Here is a 20892-nt window from a genome sequence, read left to right as displayed (position 1 = left end):
AAGCTGTAAGTAAGAGACAACAGTGACATCTCAAGATGGATCATTCTTTGCAGAGTCCATAAAAAGCTACTAAAACATAATTAAAAATTCCTAAACTTTTGAACTTAGTAGAAAGAGCTTTAAAATACAAGAAAGCAAGCGATCATCCTCTGTACAGGCCAATTTAATCCTAAACTGTATATTTTTGTATTATGAGAAAGGCCTTCTTCCAGCTCCAATATAAAATATTTTCATTTAGTATGTGATAATGTCTAGCACAGGAGATCCAATGGGCTGGAAAAGCATATTTGCCTATCAAAATAGAGAAACAAAAAACTCTGCAACAGGATACTGGAAGATGTTTGATTTAAGACCATGTAAATGCCAGTTTCTGGGTTTGCAAACAACAGAGCTCTCAACTCAAATGAGCTAGCTGATCGTCACTGAGATATCTAAATCCTAGGCACAGTCATTACAAATGAAGTTCAGGACTCGAGGCATAGGGACAAAATGACCATCAATACTGCAAAGCCTGTGGTAGAAAAGGTAACACGTAAAAGTCAGTGCTCCTTCAACACAGTTCACTATCTCAGATCATTATATTTACTATGTATATTCTATTATATTTTTACTTTTGTTTTTAGTATACAACCAAGTGGGTATATACTGGCTACTAATAAATTTATGGTGGAAATTAGAAGACAGTTTCTAATCAACAGAGAAGTGAGGCTCTGGTACAGCCTTTCCACAGGAGTAGTGGGGGCAAATAACCTAATTAGTTTTAGGATGGAATTTGATGCATTTCTGAATGGGAATCTTCTAGTCCTACAATCCTAAACCTTTCTATCCTTGAAGAGGGACTTCAGCACAATACCTCTCTCCATTTTAGACCTAAGCATATGATGCCTTGAGTAATTCTTGTTCAAAGAAAAAGATGACTGCTGAATAGGCAACCTAGTTGCCTCTTGTTGCAAAAGTATTTCAGTGATGACATTTTCCCATCTTCCACCCTAAATCATTTGCTTTCCCCATTGTCAAACACCTTCAATCTTTCAATACAATGCTACATCCAAAGGCAGTGCAACTCCACTGAAAGTGTTCAAGTTGTGTGTCCCACCGAATTTCATGTTTTAATTTGGGGTAAGAGTATTAGAAGTGCAGTTATTTTATAGACCCTTCTCCTTCAGGAATAAAGTCACTCTCACTCAAGCAAATAAGACAAGAATGGGAGCTAAAATAATTGGTTAAAAGTAGATATCTTAAATTATTGGTGGCTCCTTATGCACGTAATACGCTTGTCTTTCATCGAAGGACCTGAACATACAAAGTAAATGATAAGCCCATGACACTTCTGTAAAATGGATTTTACAACTATTTTACATGTGGGAAACTGAGGCATGGAGAGACTAAGAGTCTCATCTTGCGCCGATTAAAGTCAATGGGATTTAAGCATATGACGTGCTGTTCTGAACAGGGATGGATTTAAGCACATACATGAGAGTTTTCTACCAAATTGAGGCCTTACGTGGCTTGCTGAAGGTCAACACAACATAACAGTGAGCCAGAAAAAGATCCTAGGAGTCCGGTTTCCCAGTTCTCCTCTTTAACCATTAGATATCAATGCCCATTTGATCTATGTTTCATTCCTGAATGTGCTTCACTTTTATAAGGCTGATGCTTCATTAGTCTCCCAATTCAGCTTCATCAATGGGACTGATGGCAGCAGCGCTGGTGTAGCCAAGGCTTCACAGCCACCAACATTTTTACTACTCTGTTGTCTAACCCTCGCACCAAACAACATGATGATAAAAATACCGAAGGCCATTGGCACCATGCTCACACTAGTGCCAGCACCAGTGGAGCTCAACTGGTGGTAGCAACGGTATATACTTTTGGGAGAAAAAGACAAGTGAAGACAAGGCTTAAGGGACTAAATCATTCTCTTTCTAGGAGATATTGTTCATTCAAGCATTTATTCAATCATGGGTCTCTTTTGAACAAAAATCACCAATGGTGCTGAACTATGGTGTTCACGCAGGATTATTTTTTACATCCATTTCATCAGGATCCTCTATTTAAAGTCAAAGCTGCTTTCAAGTTGTGATTCCAGAAAGTGCCTATTAGGAGCTGTGCAACTAATTCCAAGTCATTATGTCTGTAAAAGCAAGTGTCTTAGGCATGTATCCCACCTTTAATTTCACTATGAAAACAAGAGTACCGCCTCTTTAGAGGACTCCACTATTCTGTCTAGAATGCTTAATGCCATTCATTGCTAGTTACCTCAGCAGCAACTTCATGGTACACTATGAAGTACTTCACAAAGCCTCTCTCACCGAGTGAAAGTAGCTCTGTGCTTTCCCCTCCATACTGTTGCAATCAGTCAATACTGCATTCTTCCCTAATACCTGTACCCAAAGATCTGCAGAAATGCTGGTCTTATCTTTGCAAGCTTCTACACATCACATCCAATTGCTCTCCTAGACAGAAAGTGCAACTTCACTTAAACAGAAAATCCAGTTGTAAAAGAATCATTGCAAAGGCAAACTAAAGTTTCAATGGGATGTGGGCATCTCAGTCCTGTAGGCTCCTTTAAAAATCCCAGACTTGATCAAGAATATGCACTTATCAATAATTATTTTGTAGATCATGTTTTATGTAACACAGTGATCACCTGTAAAACAAAGCAAAACAGAATTTACCAAATGGTGAGCTTTCAGCAGTGTCCACTGTACATTATCATTCATTATATATTACAGTTCATGGGACTGATTTAGCTCCCACTGAAGTTAATGGAATCTGGATCAGGCCCTATATGCATAATTCATTTAAAGCATACCTGAATACATATTCACAAGGAAGACCAGAAAGAAGAGATGAGCTGAAGGAGACTCATGTGAATGCCTAGTTCAGAGCCACAGTCTCTGGGCAATGTAGAAGAGAATCTCAGTTTCCATTTTAAAGAGTTATTTATACCCCTTTCCATAGCAGAGACAACCTTAAAAATGTAAACCAATTCAATGTAATGCAATCCAACTGCTAGGGTTGAAAGGAACAAGCAGCTGGACTCCACTTCTGCAGCGAGATGCTGGGGGAATTCAATGATCCACATGCCGCAGCTCCCAAATAGAGAAGTCCTATAGTATAAAATCTATTGAGGTCTATCTATTCAATCGGGTTATACAAAGAGAAATTCTAAATAATAATCATAATAATTTTCTAATTTAATTCAGAAGAGAATGGTTTCATGCTTCCAGTTATTTTTGTTTTATTTTGCCCCATCCTAGAGGATGGTTTAAAAAAAACAGAATGGAAAAGTTATTTCCCATTCTATTCTGTAAGACTTCTCCATTGATGCGCACACAATTGTTTTGGCAAAACAAGTCAGTTGAGTAGTGGGGAATCTCCCAATAAAACGTCTCCCCAAAATCCTCAGGCCAGCTCTATGCATGGTAGTGTGATGATAGTAGACACAAATTGTTTGCCTTTTCAGGTATAGAGAAAGATAGCAAAAGTTGTCTTGTATACCCACCAAAAATGCTATGATTGTTTCTACTTGTTAAAATGTTCCCCCTCTCCAAGGTTCGCCCTGCACCAGCTGCTGCCAGTTGCCGCAATGCGGCATTGTCTGCTATAACTGAGGTAGCCTGCATGCCCCACTTAGGCCACTAGGAGCATAGAGGGACAAACTCTCAAGCTCTATATACCACATTGCCAGCTACTCCAAAAAGCATAAGGATAACAATGAGTAGGAGGTGGGGCCAAGATAGTACTCCATTGAGTGATATGGCTGCAGCCCACCTCTTCCCCCCACCATTCTTTTCCTATCAAGCCTCATCCCAGAGTTTGAAGAGGAGGTTTGGGAGGAAGTCTAGAACCCCATTCCCATCTGACCCTCCATACTAGTGACAGAAGATTGGCTTTCCCCAACTACCTGCTATGATCTGCACCCCCACAATAGATAAGGGGGACATGAAGAACCAAACAGTGAAATGATGGACAGATATGAAATGGGGAGGAAAAAATGACACTGATTTTTTTGAAGGGACTTGAGAGAGGAAATGAAATGCGTATTTTACCCAGTGAACACCACATGTATTGCTAAGTAAGACAGAACATTTCTCAGAAAGCCGTTAAAATTTTAGGTTCTAAAGGAGTATGTATAGCCCTCATGGTGAAGTTACATGCATTGTAAATTAAGGTTGATATGTACACTATTATAAATACATACTAATGGATGGGGCATGTGTCTCACACACAAACTGGAAATTTAGAATTTGCATGTTCAAACATTCACATTGGAAAAGTTATCATTTATATAGTATGGGAAACTGTGTAACAGACCTTTGCCAAACCCAAGCACAGAGGCAACTATTTGTGCCATACACATTCTTTTGGGTGAAAGGTGCAAAGAAGTCTGCACTTAGATACTAAACTAAAAATAGATTGTTTTTGTAGTAATGATGCTTTAGGCAAAACGTGTCTAATTTAGAAAGTACAAAGTTAAAAATATGCTAAAATATCACCTCGTCCTGACTAAATTTCCCTAAGGTGCAGCTTGCCCAATTGCCAGAGCCAGGAGGCTTCTTCAAGTCCTAATGATTACACAAGTTAGTTAATTTACTATCATGTGCTACGCGCAAAGAAACCAACACACCTTAAATACTGAATACTCACAGTGTTCCACTCATATTCAGTTCACAAAGTAAATACTTGCAAAACAAAATAGAAGCTTGAATAAATATGAAGCAGTCACCTGGTGGTGAATATTCTGCAAACATGGAAAGAAGCTAAATAAATGGAGTCAACTATTCCTAGTAAATTATTTGCTCAGCTCTAATAGCTATACACATGCACAACAGGGTACTAACTCCGCTTTGGATGATTTGCATCTCAATGTTGAAATGTAGCAAGTATTAGCTCAAGCACCTCACCTGATTTCAAATGCCATCACAGTAGATGGGAAGAAAGGTTGTTTCTGAGATAAAATGGATCCAAGCCTTATAGGATTTTATAGATCAACCTATCTTGAATTATATCCACGAGCCAATAGGCTGCCTGTGCCGTTGGAGAATTGCTGAAATAAACTCCCTGCTGGTGACTCCGCCCAGCAGACTGACAACCTCATTCTGCACCAACTGGAGCTTGTGAGTGGGCTTCAAGGATAGTCTCATGTCTGCTGCATTGCGGTAATCCATGGATTACTGTGGCCACGTCCAACTCTGAGACAGATGGTCACAATCACCCTCACTAGACAAAAATGGAGGAAGGCATTTTTGGTGACTGACACCAGCCAAGATTTCAGAAGTAGAGGGTGTGAAAGCACCTCCAAACTATGCATCTCTAGACAAAGGGCAGGTAGACGTTTTCATTAATAAGTGCACAAATCCTTCCTCTGTACTCTCTAGAGCTTTCTGCCAACCCATCAGTCTCACCTCTACCTTGTTTGGATTAGAACAAGATACCTCAAACTCAGTCCAAATCCCAACCTTTGCCGGGCACTAGGAAAGTGCAGACACAACGTACCATCTCGGTGTGAGGAAAATGAGACGGAGATGCATATTTGCTGAATACTATTGGTGCTGCAGCTCAAAATGTTCTGCTATCTCCCTCAGTGCCTCCTATGAAATAAAAAAGCCTTGTAGAACCTCACTTAGTAAATCCTATGGGACAGATTATCAATTGTCCAAACCCACACTCCGAGCTCTCTAAAAGCAAGGAATGGAAATACGCAAGAGCAATACAGTCTATCCCAGCTAGGGTCTATGTGTGATCCAACAAAACCTTAAAGTCAATGGTATTTAAAGAACATCAACATAACCATTTGTCCAATGTTAGCACACACTGAACATATGTTTAACAATAATTCACCCAATAATGTAAACTCCTCCAATTTATATAGGATTAATAATATTAATTTCTCATATTTTGATGTGTTTCCTTCCTTTATTAAGGCTGAAAATTACAAAAAAAAGTGTTCTACCAAAATTAAGTTTGTGATAATGTTATTTTAAAATTAAGGGTCATGCTTCCATCCTTAACAAATCCTCTTTCACCTTCCTTTCTTTTAATAAACAAAACAGCACATGCTAATTAAAGAATTGAGCATTTTCCTTTCTGTATCCTATCATAACATACGTGTGATTGTCTCATTAAAAAAATTATCAGTTTTTCCTCTCAATTTCTTGTGTGCATGTGTATATATTATACAAATATATTTTTAGATCTATTTATGCTAAACATATATTTATATACAAGTACAAAATTAAACAACAGAAAAATCTGGGATTGCTGTCTTTTAGATCAAAAGCAGCCTAGAATTCTGCACTTGCAATTTTGTGCTGATCAATTAATTGAAGAGACCTTTTTCAGGCACAAATGAATTCAGGCACAAATGTACCTGATTTGCAAGCACAATTTCTACCTACAAATTAATTTCTTAAATGTCTATGTGCTACCATTTCAATCACCAATTGGCTGGAGATGCAAAATTATTGGCCTATCTGGAAATTTTTGGAAGCTTTAATGTCAAACATCATACAGAGTTCGGAATCTCAGCAGCTACAGTTTAAAGTTAAATATTCGGCATGGTAGATGGTGCGCTGGACCCACAACTCTGCTACAGGGAGCATCCTAGATACATTCTTTTCCACCATATTCAAAATTTGAACTCAAGAGAGTCTAATTTGAGAAGAATCAGGGTTATTATGGACTAAATGGGGGAATGAGTCCCAAAGCCCTCATGGAGGTGCCAGCAGCACTCCCTCTCTTATAATGACTGGGATCCAGGTCAAGCGCTTGTACTGTCCGCAGCTGTGGCAGTATGGCAGATGGAAAATGACAAAAAGCAGATTCCAGGCCATTTAGAACTTTATAGGTCATGACCAACACCTTAAACAGCATCCAGAAACTGATAGGAAACCAGCATTGATCCCAGAACAGTGGAGTAATGCACTCCCAGCCACGTGCGCCACTCAGTGAGTGCTGCTACATTCTGTACTGGCTTCAGTTTTTGAAAGGTTTTAAGGCACAATGCTAAGTTGAGCATGTTGCAACAATCTAATCTTGAGGTGACAAAGGCTTGAACAAAAGTAGCAAGGTCTGCATCAGAAAGGAGAAGTTCCAACCTGTTGGCCAGGCAGATGGTAAACAACTGACTGGGTTACTGCTGTGACATGATCATCCAACAACAGCTGTGAGTCATAGCTGTGAGTTCTGGTAACTAACAGCAGATCCATTCCCTCCACTAAGGGATTCATATTTTACCTTCCCTAGCTACTTCCCCCAACACCACCTCAGTCTCATCTGGGTGGCGCTTCAGCCAGCTCACTCTCACCACCACTCTCCCTCAACTACACATTAGCTAAGATGTTGAACTGCATGGTCCAATTCAAATGAGTGAGAGATACACAGCTGGGTGTCTTCAGTGATAAATTGGTCACTTACATCAAGACTGACAGTCAAAGTTAAAAGCTTGCCCTATGTTTCCTATACAACTGATGAAAATAGTATATCAGACAGAGGGGAGGAAGGAGTAACAAAGTAGTTACAAGATGAACAGAGCCTGCAAATGAAACAACTAATATCATGGGAAAGCGAGTCTGGCAGAAGTCCCTGACAGGTCATAAAAACAAGTCCCTCTCAGAAATGTATTTTGTTCTTGATTCATGAATATAATAGTTCCAAATTGGGACTGCTCTTATCTTGATTAGTTCTGCATCCCTAAGGGCTCCTGGGTATTATTAGCTTAAAGGCGATAAAAACACCATGATAGTGGGGGTAGGTGGGAAATGAGCACAGCATTCAAATACACTTCAGTAAGTCAAATCCATCTTCTGTAGATATAGGATATAGTTAGGCATCAATATTGATTTTTCATGGACATGGCTAGAATACTAATACTAATAGGACTAACAAAATTACTAGTTAAAGTACTTATGTGAATATACTGAACCCATCCATAAAGCAACTACCATTAAGGCCGAAACAGGCATCAAAGACTCTTACAGAGAGCCTCTCTTCCCCGCTCTTATTTTGTTTCTGATATAAAACCTGTCACCTTGGTGCCATCTGGATATTGTTCCTTTCACCATACATTGTACTTCCTCAAATTTTTGAAATATGTTATACAACTGAGGTTATCTCACATTTTATTTCCATATTGTTAGCAATGACCGTAGATGTCTCACTGAAAAGTTTCAACAAATAAAAACATTCCTTATTAAACATTAAAACATTCCACACACACACACCCCAGCCTGCCCTGCCAGTGCAGAATTCTTCATTTCCAATTGATAAAACATGCTAATCGCACACATCAGGGTTTCAGTATATTTCAGAAAGTTCCCAGGACTGGAGTGAAAGTCCTCTAGGGCACAGATTTTCTGTTCCTCTTATCTCCAATTTGATTCCTATAGTGGAAAGTGCAACAGCAGCCATGCTCTTTGGACACATTGCTCCCTCCTTCACTATAGAGATCTACAATGAGACAGAAACTGATGGGGGAAGGACAGTTACTGGGCATTCTCTTAATGCTTATCACTGGAGTAGGTCCAGATAGCTAATGAAGTAGAGAAAAGAGGAACTAGCCATCTGTCCAGTGATACCTCTATACACTGGGACAGTGGTACTTCGCCACAGCCAAGTCTACATTTGTTTCAGCTCTGGCTGTCCTGTGAGAGTAGCTTCCTGTCATAACACGGGGGGAGGGAAGAAGCCTGGCGATACTGTTAGAAAAGGCATAGCTTGTATTCCAAATTATTTTGGATTACATGCAATGGGATTAAACCATGTAGTCTGATTACCCACACCTTGCCACTAGCAAGCCCTTTTGAATTTTTGTTTTCATCATATGTCTTATGTGCACAATTACTAGTGAAGAAGTTTAATAGATTTTTAACCCAAATTCATTATCAGCCCAATTGTATTATTTTCCATTTATTTGTTATTTTAATTCAACTGCACACAAGCATGAATGACTAAAGCAAGAGTTATACACACAATTTATTGTGAAATCTAGTTCCTACTACAATATTCTGACTGCACTGTAGCAGTTAAGAATGCACCTCACACAGTTCAAATTTAATCTTGATTGCCAGAACTGATTGTAATTTGCAGAAAAATAGAGCAAGAAATCATTCTCGTGGCATTTTCAGGCTTTCATTAAGCAATGACATCTCATATATTTAGAATTATGTCATGACTTTAACGCCCTGCCTCTCAAGATAGCTGAAGCAAATAAAATATTGAGACATGCCTGGCAAAGCATTTTGTAAATAAGTAAAACTGGCTCTCTGTGTGTCTACACGCACACACATATATATATGTGTGCATAATTTTATATGTGTGTGTGTAATTATAAGCAGTAAGACTGTAAACAGAAGAAAACTGGAAGAAAAATTAAGTTATGCTATATCTGAAGACCCTGATTCATGCTCACAAAATTTTTTCAAGTTTGTTCATCTGAAAAATCATTCACTGTGTATTATAATCATACATCTGATAGTTCATTGTCATAAGGGGCAAAAGTTATTTAGCAGGTTATTGTGGAATACTGTGTTATTTTACATGTTGGAATATTACCAATGGTAACTTGTAATTCAAGGTAAACTGTTGAATTCACAACATAATCTGTGGCAACAGAAATGGACTGAAGTAGAAAGTCTGACTAAGACACCACAATAATATATCCCCCATTCTGCTTGTGAAAGTTTCGTTGCTTGTCAATGGGTGTTTTACACACAGTCCAAGGGAACCATACTATCCGAATTTAAACTGTTCTAGCAGACTCTGATGTGTTCTCCAGAATACAAGCTTCCACCTAAAGCAAATTTTAAAAAGCCAAGTGCATGATTTGCATCATATTGAGATCTCAGTATTTCATAGTCTGCATAGTGAATACGTTTTGAGATATCAGGTTCCAGTTCATAATCTGAGTCAGAAAGAAGACAAGTTCAAACTCCAATACCCCTTTTTTGAATTTTCATTTTCAAATTGTGTTTATTTATTTATTTATTTATTTATTTATTTAAAGTTTTTGATAGTCCCGAGCACTTTTCGCTAGGTTTGAGCTTTGGGACCTGGAAAATATTTTTTGTAGTTTCTTTTTCAGATCAACACCTACTTTTCAGACTCTTACAAGCTAATGAATAGAACTGAGGTTCTGAGTTTAGTTTTTGGTGCTCAATTCACATATTAGAATTTCAGGCATGATTTAGGTTTGCTTTAGAAATCTGGCTGCTAGGGTTGGGATTTTTTCAACCTTTGTGAGTTTACTGTGGATGCATTCCACCCTAAATGTCTTTTAATGCTGAATGCCTTTATACACAGTTTGTTGTCCATTAATTTAAACAACATTATTCACACAAGTAGGAGTACTCATGGCAAAAGGATTGGAAGGTTTAGTTCATAACTTGGAAAGCCTCAGAACTCAGGATGAGAGGCATAAGATGAATGAGTAATTATAACAGTAATTAACACTATTAACAACGTACCAAGAACAAAACTGTGCATTATTAGCACTGCACAATGACAACAGAATGTGTTTGAAATGACACTCTTAGCACAGTTTTCTTTGGGAAAACTCTTGGTAATGTGAACTGAATTGAACAAATATGCTGTGGTCTTTTTGTTCCTTTCTATATTGTGAAATCTGCAACATCCAGAAAGTTTTCAAGCTCCAATTTTCAAAGCTATTTCAAGTAACGGGATCCTCAAAAATCCCAAGATTTTAAGCATTTCACTGCTGATGGTGATAGCACAAACACCCAGCTAATATTCATATTAGTTTGTCCAGTTTGGCTGGACATACTGAACTCACCCTGACATTCATTCCTGTTGAAAGGATGTCCCACAGAAATGAAGATGAAATTCTGAATTTTGAAATAGTTGTGTCATCTATTCAATATTCTTTGGATTACTTGGCTAATCAAGATGTCTGCTAACACCTTTATAAATAAGGATAAAAATGGCACCAACTAAAAAGTGTTGGACTCCTGGGATATGGATTGGAGGATGTTGAGATTTGTTTTGTTTTTTTAATGAATCCTAGCCTGTCGACAGCTAAGCTTGTTCAGTTTAATAATCTAATAAATATTTCTGAATGGTGCCATTGTGTCGTATGGTGATATCTGGCATTATAAGCTAAGGACTCAGTGGAGTAGAAAATAAAATAAAGAAAACCTTCCTATAGCAGAAATTATACTTTTGGTTGGTGGGAAATTCACATTAATTTTGCTTGTGTTTTCACTTTACAAATGCATATCAGTTTTATATTTTATTATGATTTTACTCATAAGATGCACCCTCCTTTGAGGCTTAAATTGTAAAATTCACTTTTGAGTCTTCCTAAATTTTATCTAATTGTAGTTCGTATGGAATTACTAATATATGAAGCTTCCTGTACTATTGTGTCATAACAACAACAATCCATCCACTCCGATATATTTCTATTTTACTTCAAACCACTATGCTGGCACATTATTAGTAAGGCTTTTGGAGATCCAACAAAAGCCACATGCAAGAACCAGTGAGGCTTACTGATAAACTGGCACAGGGCATAGTAACAGCAATGCAACTTGACAATTTATGCCACAAAGTCTGAAGGGCACACTACTATATGTGCCAATTAGAAGTCTGTAAGCATCCTAGTATATACAATCACATTCCTTAACTGAGATATAGGTATCCCAGCCATTAGCACAATACTGTATAAACGCACATTTTGGGTAGTGCAATTAATTGCAGTGACAGCCCAATTTTAACCTTCACTCTGCCCTGTTTGGTGCTAGTTTATTAATGAAAAGAGTTTAATGACAAGTTTACTAATGGCAGGAAGAACTGATGTTAAATAGGCTCTTATACAAGCATCAGAACCTCTCTCTGAGAACCAATAACCCAAAAAATCAGATCATGGGGCTTTCTATTCTCAGGGACAATTGAATAATTTCCCTTCCCGTTCCTAAATCTACTTGGAAAAGCTCATCAAATTCCTCTTCTCCTCTGATGAGTTTCAATTTGGGAAGCAAATGCAATAAAGAGATGGAACTGCTAAAATTTAATATAGTAATTTATTTTCTGTATAGCGCTAAAAATGGGCTAGATATGTTAAGCAACTTGCAAAAGCACATGGCCTCTGCCCCCAAAGAGTTTATAATTTAGGCAAGGATTTACCATGTAAACAAATCTGCATACATTTTGAGAAAGACTGCAATATTTTAGTTTGTGAGAAAAAGAAAAATGAACAAGGCTGCTTCATTTGGTATCACTGCAAATTGTTCTAGTGAACAGTATTTGCCAAAATTACCGTGTCTCCATTATGTGATGGATTATAGGTGAGAACATATTTGCATGCAATTATGTAGTGGTGACTGCACTAGGGAGTGGTCACTTGATGGTCTTCTGGTTCCATTGTTAACATTCTTTCTAAGCGTTGATAACTTTTTGATCTTTGACTCTTTGTAACAATATTCAGGATGAAGGTGTGACATCTCTTGGGAAGTTAAGCCATTTGTTTTGTTTCACAGACTTGAAGTGCTCAAAATTGCTTTGAAGAGCTTAAATAAAAATTTTAAACTGGGAAGGCAACATAATACTGAGGATTTTGTGCCTGTAAGAAAGATATCTTAAGAATTAGTTAGCGCCAACCTATTTTCTCATCTCATAGAATTAAGACTGATTTCTCCCATAAAATCATGCCTATGCTGAAAATTAAAACTGCAAAGAATAATTGCTATTGGCCAATTCTAAACACAGAGCAGGTTAGAACAGATTCTCCACCTCAACAATTATATTGATTTGGGAATGGTTTAGAATCAGGCCATTACAGACAGACAGACAGGTAGATAAACTAATTCAACATTTGATCGGCTCTCATAACAACGGGGAAGAGAAATATCTCAGAGCCTACGGTTATTAGAATATTATAGTACAAATATCATGTAATTTGCTAGTCAACATACTTTGTTGAAAGTAATAGCACGATCTAGTGTCAGCGGATGTCTGATGCATCATCCTTGGATAAAGAAAACATATGCCATCAGAAAAAATATTAGAATTGAACTTATTCATTGTGTAAAATTGGATCATGTTTATGGTAGCTAGTGATGACTTTAAAAAAATCACAATAATCCTTTCAATCTGGCAGAGAAGGAAAATGTAATTGTGGGATGTCATTACCTTTTCTAACAAATGCTATTAATTCAAAAGAAAGGTTCTGTCTTTCTAACTGTATTCTTCACAAAACAAGTTTCCAGCTAGGAGATCCTTCAAATACCTAATGTGAGCTCAACACAAGAGATAAACAGTATTAGGTCAATCACAACATGTTTATTATACATCATGGCTTCAAAACTTGACAGACAAAGACAATAAGTATCTAAAATGACTATCCTAGACAAACAACCATGGAAACTAGCCTTAGGTCATTTAGAGTCTCATCCTGCTTCTACTCAAGTTGATGGCAAGACTCCCATTGGTTTCAGAGTGAGCGGGATAGGGCAAGAACCCCGTATTCAATCTCCACACTTGAATTGTGAGGAGTTTGGTTATTATTATAGGCTCTCCATGTACTGTCCTTTTGTGTGCCTGTCCTCATAATTCAAAAGGCTCTATGTTGATTCATCTCCAGTTTAATTTGCCTGCACTAGGCATGTGCACAGTTTAACCAGCCAATATTCCACTGTTTGCTGTCATCTAGCTAAGCAAAACCTTTTCTGGTAGGCTGGATGGGGCCTTCTCTGTTGTAATTCACTGCATATAGTTAGTACACTGGACCACTGTTACCGCCACTTCAGGTACTAAGGGGTTTGGTTTTCTTTTTTGTTTGTTTTTCTTTTCTTTTCCGCCAAAGGGTTACACATCTTCAGAAGTGTTAATGCTTTTAGTTTGGAAGAATTAATTTTCCAACCACAGGAAAGCCTTTGTCCCTGTTTGTTTAGTTAAGCAGTACACTAGAAAATGCGTCATTGCTCAGATAAAGTAACTATGTTAGCAATAGTCAAATTATTCTATGCCTAGATACTTAACTCTATGTAATATCTGATTTTACAAAAAAAATTAAAGGCACGCATAAACATAGTTTGTAAGTTTGTAGCTCAAAATCAAGCTTCATTGTTGAATCCAATTGAAAAGGTAGTAGTATTCTGCTTATTGTCATTCCGCTATTTCACTAAAACCATTCAAAGGATGCACTTTTACCAAAGATTGGGAAAACATTAAAGACTGTGGTATTGCTGTGCTGCAGCTTTAAAAGAACAAACCTTGGCATGATTCTGGTTCTCCAACTGGGACCTTCCCCATAAGCTAATGTTGTGAGCAAACATGTCAAAGTCCCCTACAACCCTCCTCCCACCTTTTTATTTTCTATTTTATTTTACAAGTCCTTTCTGTCTAGATCAATTGTGAGATACTTCTAAATATTCTTCTCTCCAAACCTGTTACCCATCCTCTACTCCACATTACACATATATGAATAGGTTTCTGGCTGTACATACTGTACATTACATGGGCTCTGGATGTTATTGAACCCCATCTGTTTCACACAGTAACAAATATGGCAATTTCTATGCTCCTCAGGAGCATCAGCACAGAAGTCCTCTTTTGTAGTTTAATTAGCAGTAATCCCCATCTGGGGGAGGTGAGACATTTCACTTCGCTGGTTATAACACTTTGGCCAGGGTAAGGAGACCAAAAAAACCCCCACCCTCTACATTTAATCAGCACTGCAGCATGGAGAGAGACAAACACACACAGACATACAAAAGAAATCACAAAGTCAACTCACAGAATCTCCAAGTCACGCAGGGCTCTGAAGGCTCCATCTTCAATGCAGCTGATCTGGTTGTTGTCCAGTTGCCTGCAGGAAGGAAGGGAAAGTATGAAGGTTTGCTGGGTAACTAAGCTGCCTTAAAACACCGGGTTCCAATCTTTCCTGTCACTGAGGTGTCCCTCCACCCCCTTGCAGTCTTTGCTCGTCCCCCAGGAGGAGGCTTGCTCATAGCCTGCCACGCTGCTCTGTCTCTTCTCACTGACTGTCTGAAAGAACTGCACAGTACAGCACACTGAAGCCTGTCAGGTCTCAGTAAATATTAATTGCGCTTTTTTTTCTTTCTTTCTTTTTTTTTTTTAAGGCAGAAGGGAGTAATTTCATTACATTAGGGCATCCAATCCATTATGAGCTTTTACCGTCATGTCACTGAAACAATTTCATTAAGCTAAAGGCCTGTAAATCATTGGAGGTCACTGCACTGCCCTCTGCGACCTCCCAGAATGCCTTTTTTTCTTTTACTGGAAGTTGCAGTCCTCTGTCCTGAAAGTACTAAATCTCAAGGCTTTATCTGCCCAAGAGCTGCAAGAGTGCGTGGGGAATATACCAATTCCAAATTAGACTCAACTAATCTAATTTTATAGTCTTTTTATTATTCTAAGCACCAAATGTCTGTGGTGTTTGAGGCTTCTCTCTATTGTTACTGGTCCCATCTGGTTGGTCATTCTATTGAAAGATTTTTCACTAAATACAGGTTCTGCCTAACTGTATCAGTGAGAGAAATCCATTGATAGAAAATATTCAAGAAATTGTGTGCACGCACACACACACACACACACACACACAATTACAGTCTTAATAATGTAGTACTTTGCTATGAAACAAGTATAATTTAATACACCTAAGATTGATTTTTCACATTTATTTTACCCAGATATGCATGTTTAAATATATTTTACAGTATTTGGGAACATATGGGTACATATGCATACGTGTGCATTTCAACTAGAAAATTATTTTTTTTTGCTCCCAGTGCTTGAATCAAAATGTACAATTTAAGTATTTAAGTCCCTATGTATCTGATAATTTACATTACACTCTGTAAAAAAATCTGTATTATATGATACTGTATAAGCTATACATACATTTAAATACAATACAGACATTGCAAAAGATGTGAATACACACCCCTTGTTCTGTGTGGTCCTTTGCCTAGACTACAAGGTTGGCGGGACTGTCTGTTCTGCATGTCTGTATAGTATCTAGCACAACGGTGCTATGATCTTTTTGGGGTTTATAGGTGCAACTGCATATTAAACAAAATTATTATAACTATTATATACACAGTGTACATACACACTTGCACCAGTACAGATATGATCATGTGGTGTGGTAGAAAAATCATCATCATCCTCTGTGCTCTGCACTGTACAGACATTTAAGAAACCATGCATTGCCCCAGCAACCTTCCAGTGAACGTAGAAATAAACCATCAACTAGACACAATAATAACTATAATACAATAAAAGATAGTTAGCATCTTTTTAGGTAGAAAGCATGTGTTAATTTAAAGTTCTAAATGACTGTAGCATTCATTTGGAACTTCTTCATGAATCACCATATAGGTACAAATTGAGCCTACTGATATACATTATGAGTATGTATATATCTAAAGCCCAAGTGTCATTTACCCAAGCTGATGTGGTCCTATCGTAATGGACCAGGCTCAGTAAACGCCAAGCTTTTTATGATTTAAAGTGTATGAAATATCATACTGATTATCATGGCTACCAAACAGCTTACAAGCATAAACCCAGTTTAAGTTTCTCATAGTTCTCATAACTTAACAAAACATGCTGAATTTGGCAAATCTTTGAGCAGCATCCCTCATGCTGAAACAAAAGATGTAACATAATCTAAAGGGGATCACACACACACACACACACACACACACACACACACACACTTCTGCATCTTTTGGGAGTAGAAGGAAGGAGTTGCTAAGGGGCTACTTTTTGGATCTTTATTTACTGGTGGTTTCTGAAATGTTAACATTTGTCACTTTACTGGAACGGTGTCTAAGTGATCATTTAGGTGTCAGGATTGCTATAACAAGCATTAAAAATGGAGTAAAACACATGATATCTCTTGTGTGTGTGTTTAAGAACTTTATATTGCAACTTGCTTCCTCAGGTACATTATTCATCTAATTCACATGTGCTTTGCATTTGATGTTAAAGAAAAATCATGTTAAAGAAAAAGCAGGAGCCAGCGATTAGGTGAACACGGGTACCACCTATTTCTTTCTTTTCAAACTCATTAGGTTGTGTTGCCTAGTTTTAATTGAGGTATGGGATGCTATCTACTTTACTGCCAAATATGCTAAGATCTAAGTAAATAGGCCCAGAGTGATTAATATATGTATTCAACATCAGAAAGCCTTCTGTTAGTCATATAAGTCTATGTAAACAGCGTAATTTTTTTTTTTTAAGAATGCTGTTCTGTTGCTTGGATTTTATGGTAAAATGTATTTAATAAATCATATATAGTTCTCTGTGGGCCCAATACTGCCAACAGTAACTACCAAGCTTAATGCCTGAGGGGTCTATTAATCAATGGGACCATTCACAGCAGTAAGGTAAGCACTACATGCTTTGCAGAGCTAGTATATTCATAGGATCGGGCCCCAAATTATTAAGCTTTCTAGATGGATCTCATTTTGCATTAGTTACACCTGCCCTTTAGGACTAATTTCAGCTTCCTAACAAACAAGCTATAGGAGCACGATGTCTGAAAGACAGCCAGGTTAAGCATTTAGGGAACGCAACAGGGGGCCAGTGTCACCTGAGTTTCAGTCTTAGTTCTGTAAATGATTAAGGCCCCATTTCTGCAAACACTTATGCATGGGCTTAATTTTAAGCATGCAAATTATCACTCTGAAGACAATGGGATTAATCATCATCTTAAATTTAATCGTGTGCTTGTTTGCAAGATTGGGGAAACAAATCATATGCTGTGATACTCAAAATGGACAACTTGTGCTTTAAAGAAAAAATAATCAGGATCTGAGAAAAGCTACAGCATACAGGGAAAAACTGAAGAGTCAGAGAAAAAAAAATAGAGGACGCAGGACTACATTTCCCTGAGGTACACATTGTACCACAACTGTCTCCACTTATCACTTAGCTCTGAATGTAGTGTTCAAACATGCACATAAAAGAACTACATATCCATTTGTCAGCTATTACTATCTTTCAGGTAAGTTTAAAAAATGGCATCCGTTTTATGTGACAGTTTTGTGTGTCAGTTTTCAGACATTTGTTGAAGAGATTTTTCTCCTCGCTATTGCCAAAATAATATAACTAAGGAAGGCTGCATCTCTGATGATTAGAGCAGAGGACAGGAGGACATCAGTCCTGGGTTCTGGTATTCTTCTGCCACTCAGATGATGTGTGATCTTTGGAAAGTCGCGCTTTACCTGACTTTCTCCCCACCTATGAAATGAATACAACACTGACCACATGGGGATGTTTTGAGGCTTACCTAACACTTGAAAAGTGGTTGGATTGCCTCTTATGAAAGGCACTATAAAATGTGCCCACTGCAACCTTTATGAAAGTGGGTCTTTTTATAGCTGGCTGGAAGAAAAGAGGGTTTAACCCTGTAGAGCTCCCTTATAGCAAGTAGGGAGAAATGGGAAAGTTCATAGGGATGCACGGGAAGGGCAGGAAGCAGATGGGGCCAGATTAGGACAAAGTCACTGCATTGTCCTTCATGCTGACTAGAAGAGTAGGAGGGTATTTATGTCCCAAGCAACCTCTTTACCAGGACTGGGCTACCCACACATGTACTTGGCAAATGGGTTCTCTTTTGACCCACTGTGGGAATTATGCTAATTGCCCTATTCTTTTCAGGGCTGAGAAGGAATTTTCCCCTTACCCCCGGATTGGCCGAAGCCAGCTCATTTTTTTTCACCTGCCCCACAGCTATTCTGTGACCTTATGGGGTGGAGTAAGGGGATTAGGTTATACTGTCACAATTTACTACATAAAACCTGTGGTGGATTTCCAGTGCACGTACTTGGTATAGAAGGGATACAGTTATGGGACAAAATGGATTGGGAAAGGATTTAGAGGAAAGCATTCCTTAAGGAAGTTAAGTAAGGGGGGGTTGGGGCTCCTACATCTCATCAGCAGGGAGCCAACCCCCTCCTTTTCCTGTCCCCCTTGAAGGGGTTAAGGAAGAGGGTTTGGGGCTCCTAGCTCTTGTCAGTGGGAAGCTGACCCCCTCCTTCCTGAGCTGTACAATATGTTGCCTTGTACCCCTGGATATTATAAGTGAATAAAGTTGCAGCTAATTAAACCACATCCATGATCTCCTGTCTTTCTTCCACACAGACGGACAGATACAATGTATTCTTATGATTAATAATAAGGAATATGTTTGGATAAAATTAACAATTTGAACTACAAAAGAAAATAACAGAGGAAACAAACTGCATCTTTCTGCTCAGGCAGTCGCTCCTGGGGTATTACTGGAGCCTCTGAACAGCAGGCAGACTTACAATATGCATCATGTAGACTGTGATAACTAGAAACAAAGGTGGTGGTGGGGCGGGGGGATATCGAGGAAGGAGTGCCAGATTTAATTTTGAACCTCCAGGCTTTTGTCAGGTTAAGATGGATCCCTAACATTAACAGGAATTAAAGTATTTGTGTAGGTTTAAATGGTAAACCCCTCATGAATAATTTCATACATTAGAGCCTGGACTTGGGTCCATGGCTTTTGTCAGAAGTGTCTCTTGCTTTGACGTCAGCAAACATGGGAAACCCTGCAACATATGTGTGATTAAATAGCTGCTCTGACTTCACCCAAGAGGCTTCAGGGAACTGAAACTTCTATGACAGGCAATTAAATCCTACTAGACAATAACAACAGCTACAGATATATAACAAAAGAAGTCAGAAAAAAAGAATAAAATTGGATATCAAGGAAAAGATGTATTAGCTACTTAAGATAAAGGTAATGTTCGAGACAAGAACACTTGAAGCTTGTAAATTGTTGACTGAAGAAATGAAATATTTCTTTTTAAAATAAATCTGCTCTTGCAGATATAAAAAAAAATCATAGAACTATAGGGCAAGAAGGGGACAACTAGTCTATCCCTCTGCATTGAGGCAGGATTAACTATACCTAAGATACACCATGTATTTGTATAATAATATGGTGTTATGTATAGTATAATTTCATGTCACCCATTTACTACTCAGTGTTTTCAATAAGAAGCATAGAAAATATAAATTATAATTGACCAAGAAATTATGTGACTGATGGATAATTATTGGTCTTTAAAACTGGCATTTTATAATACAAAATTAAGATAAAACATCTTTCGTTAAAATTGAGAAACAATGCTGCACCACTATAACTATTAAATCCTTGTATTTCAACTGTTATTTAATCCAAGAGATGGAGCTAAGTTTTAGCACCAAATTCCCATGATACTGCAACACTTTGGCTCATATATTGGGATTTGCATATTATCTACCATAAGGTGAGAGTTAAATTTCAAATTTCATTCTAAGAAAGAATAGGATTTCAAAATGTTGATTTCCTTTTGTCATTAAAAATTCTTTAATATTCAAAAATCTAAATTGATCATTTTGATAATTATTCTGCAAATAACACTGTTCCTTTGTTCTATAATCAGATAGCAAATGCAACAGAATTAACTACCTTTTGTGCAACTAACAAGCCTATGTACAGAAAGAAAGAGACCATCAAGCACTAAGCATGTTGAAACAACAAGCTAAATTCTCACTTTGTTTTACTATATTTTGTTTATTTGTAGTATAGGAAGATATTTTTTAAATGTAAAAATATTAGTCAGGACATTGTAGAATCCAAATGATCTAGTCAGAGAACAGACAGAATACTAGTTTAATTAATGTCTTCACTTTGTATGCCCGGTCTGGAGCCTGGTTAAAAATTTAAAGATTAATCTGTTTTAACAAGGACTATTAGGCATACTTTGCAGTTATTTTCATTTAATACATTTTATTTCCTGTATTTTATATTACTATTTAGCATACATGTTTCTTAAGTGGAAGAATAGTTTTACATTCTAATAGTTGTTCATTTAAGAGAACTCC

At 37.7% G+C, this 20892-nt stretch overlaps 1 protein-coding gene across 1 annotated transcript in view; it reads right to left on the bottom strand.

The window, feature by feature from the left end:
* SLIT3 (slit guidance ligand 3) overlaps positions 1–20892 on the bottom strand; it is a 760437-nt gene that overhangs the window by 301503 nt on the left and 438042 nt on the right. Inside the window, exon 6 of the mRNA XM_026660830.2 lies at positions 14759–14830. Within this exon, the coding sequence (XP_026516615.1) occupies positions 14759–14830 (72 nt within the window). The remainder of the gene's footprint in view (positions 1–14758; positions 14831–20892) is intronic.

Source organism: Terrapene carolina, unplaced genomic scaffold (genome assembly GCF_002925995.2).
Source record: "Terrapene carolina triunguis isolate 2854851 unplaced genomic scaffold, T_m_triunguis-2.0 Scaffold838, whole genome shotgun sequence".
Classification (NCBI taxonomy): Eukaryota; Metazoa; Chordata; order Testudines; family Emydidae; genus Terrapene; species Terrapene triunguis.
The sequence above is the reverse complement of the archived record's forward strand: the minus strand, read 5'-3'. Positions and strand labels throughout refer to the sequence as shown.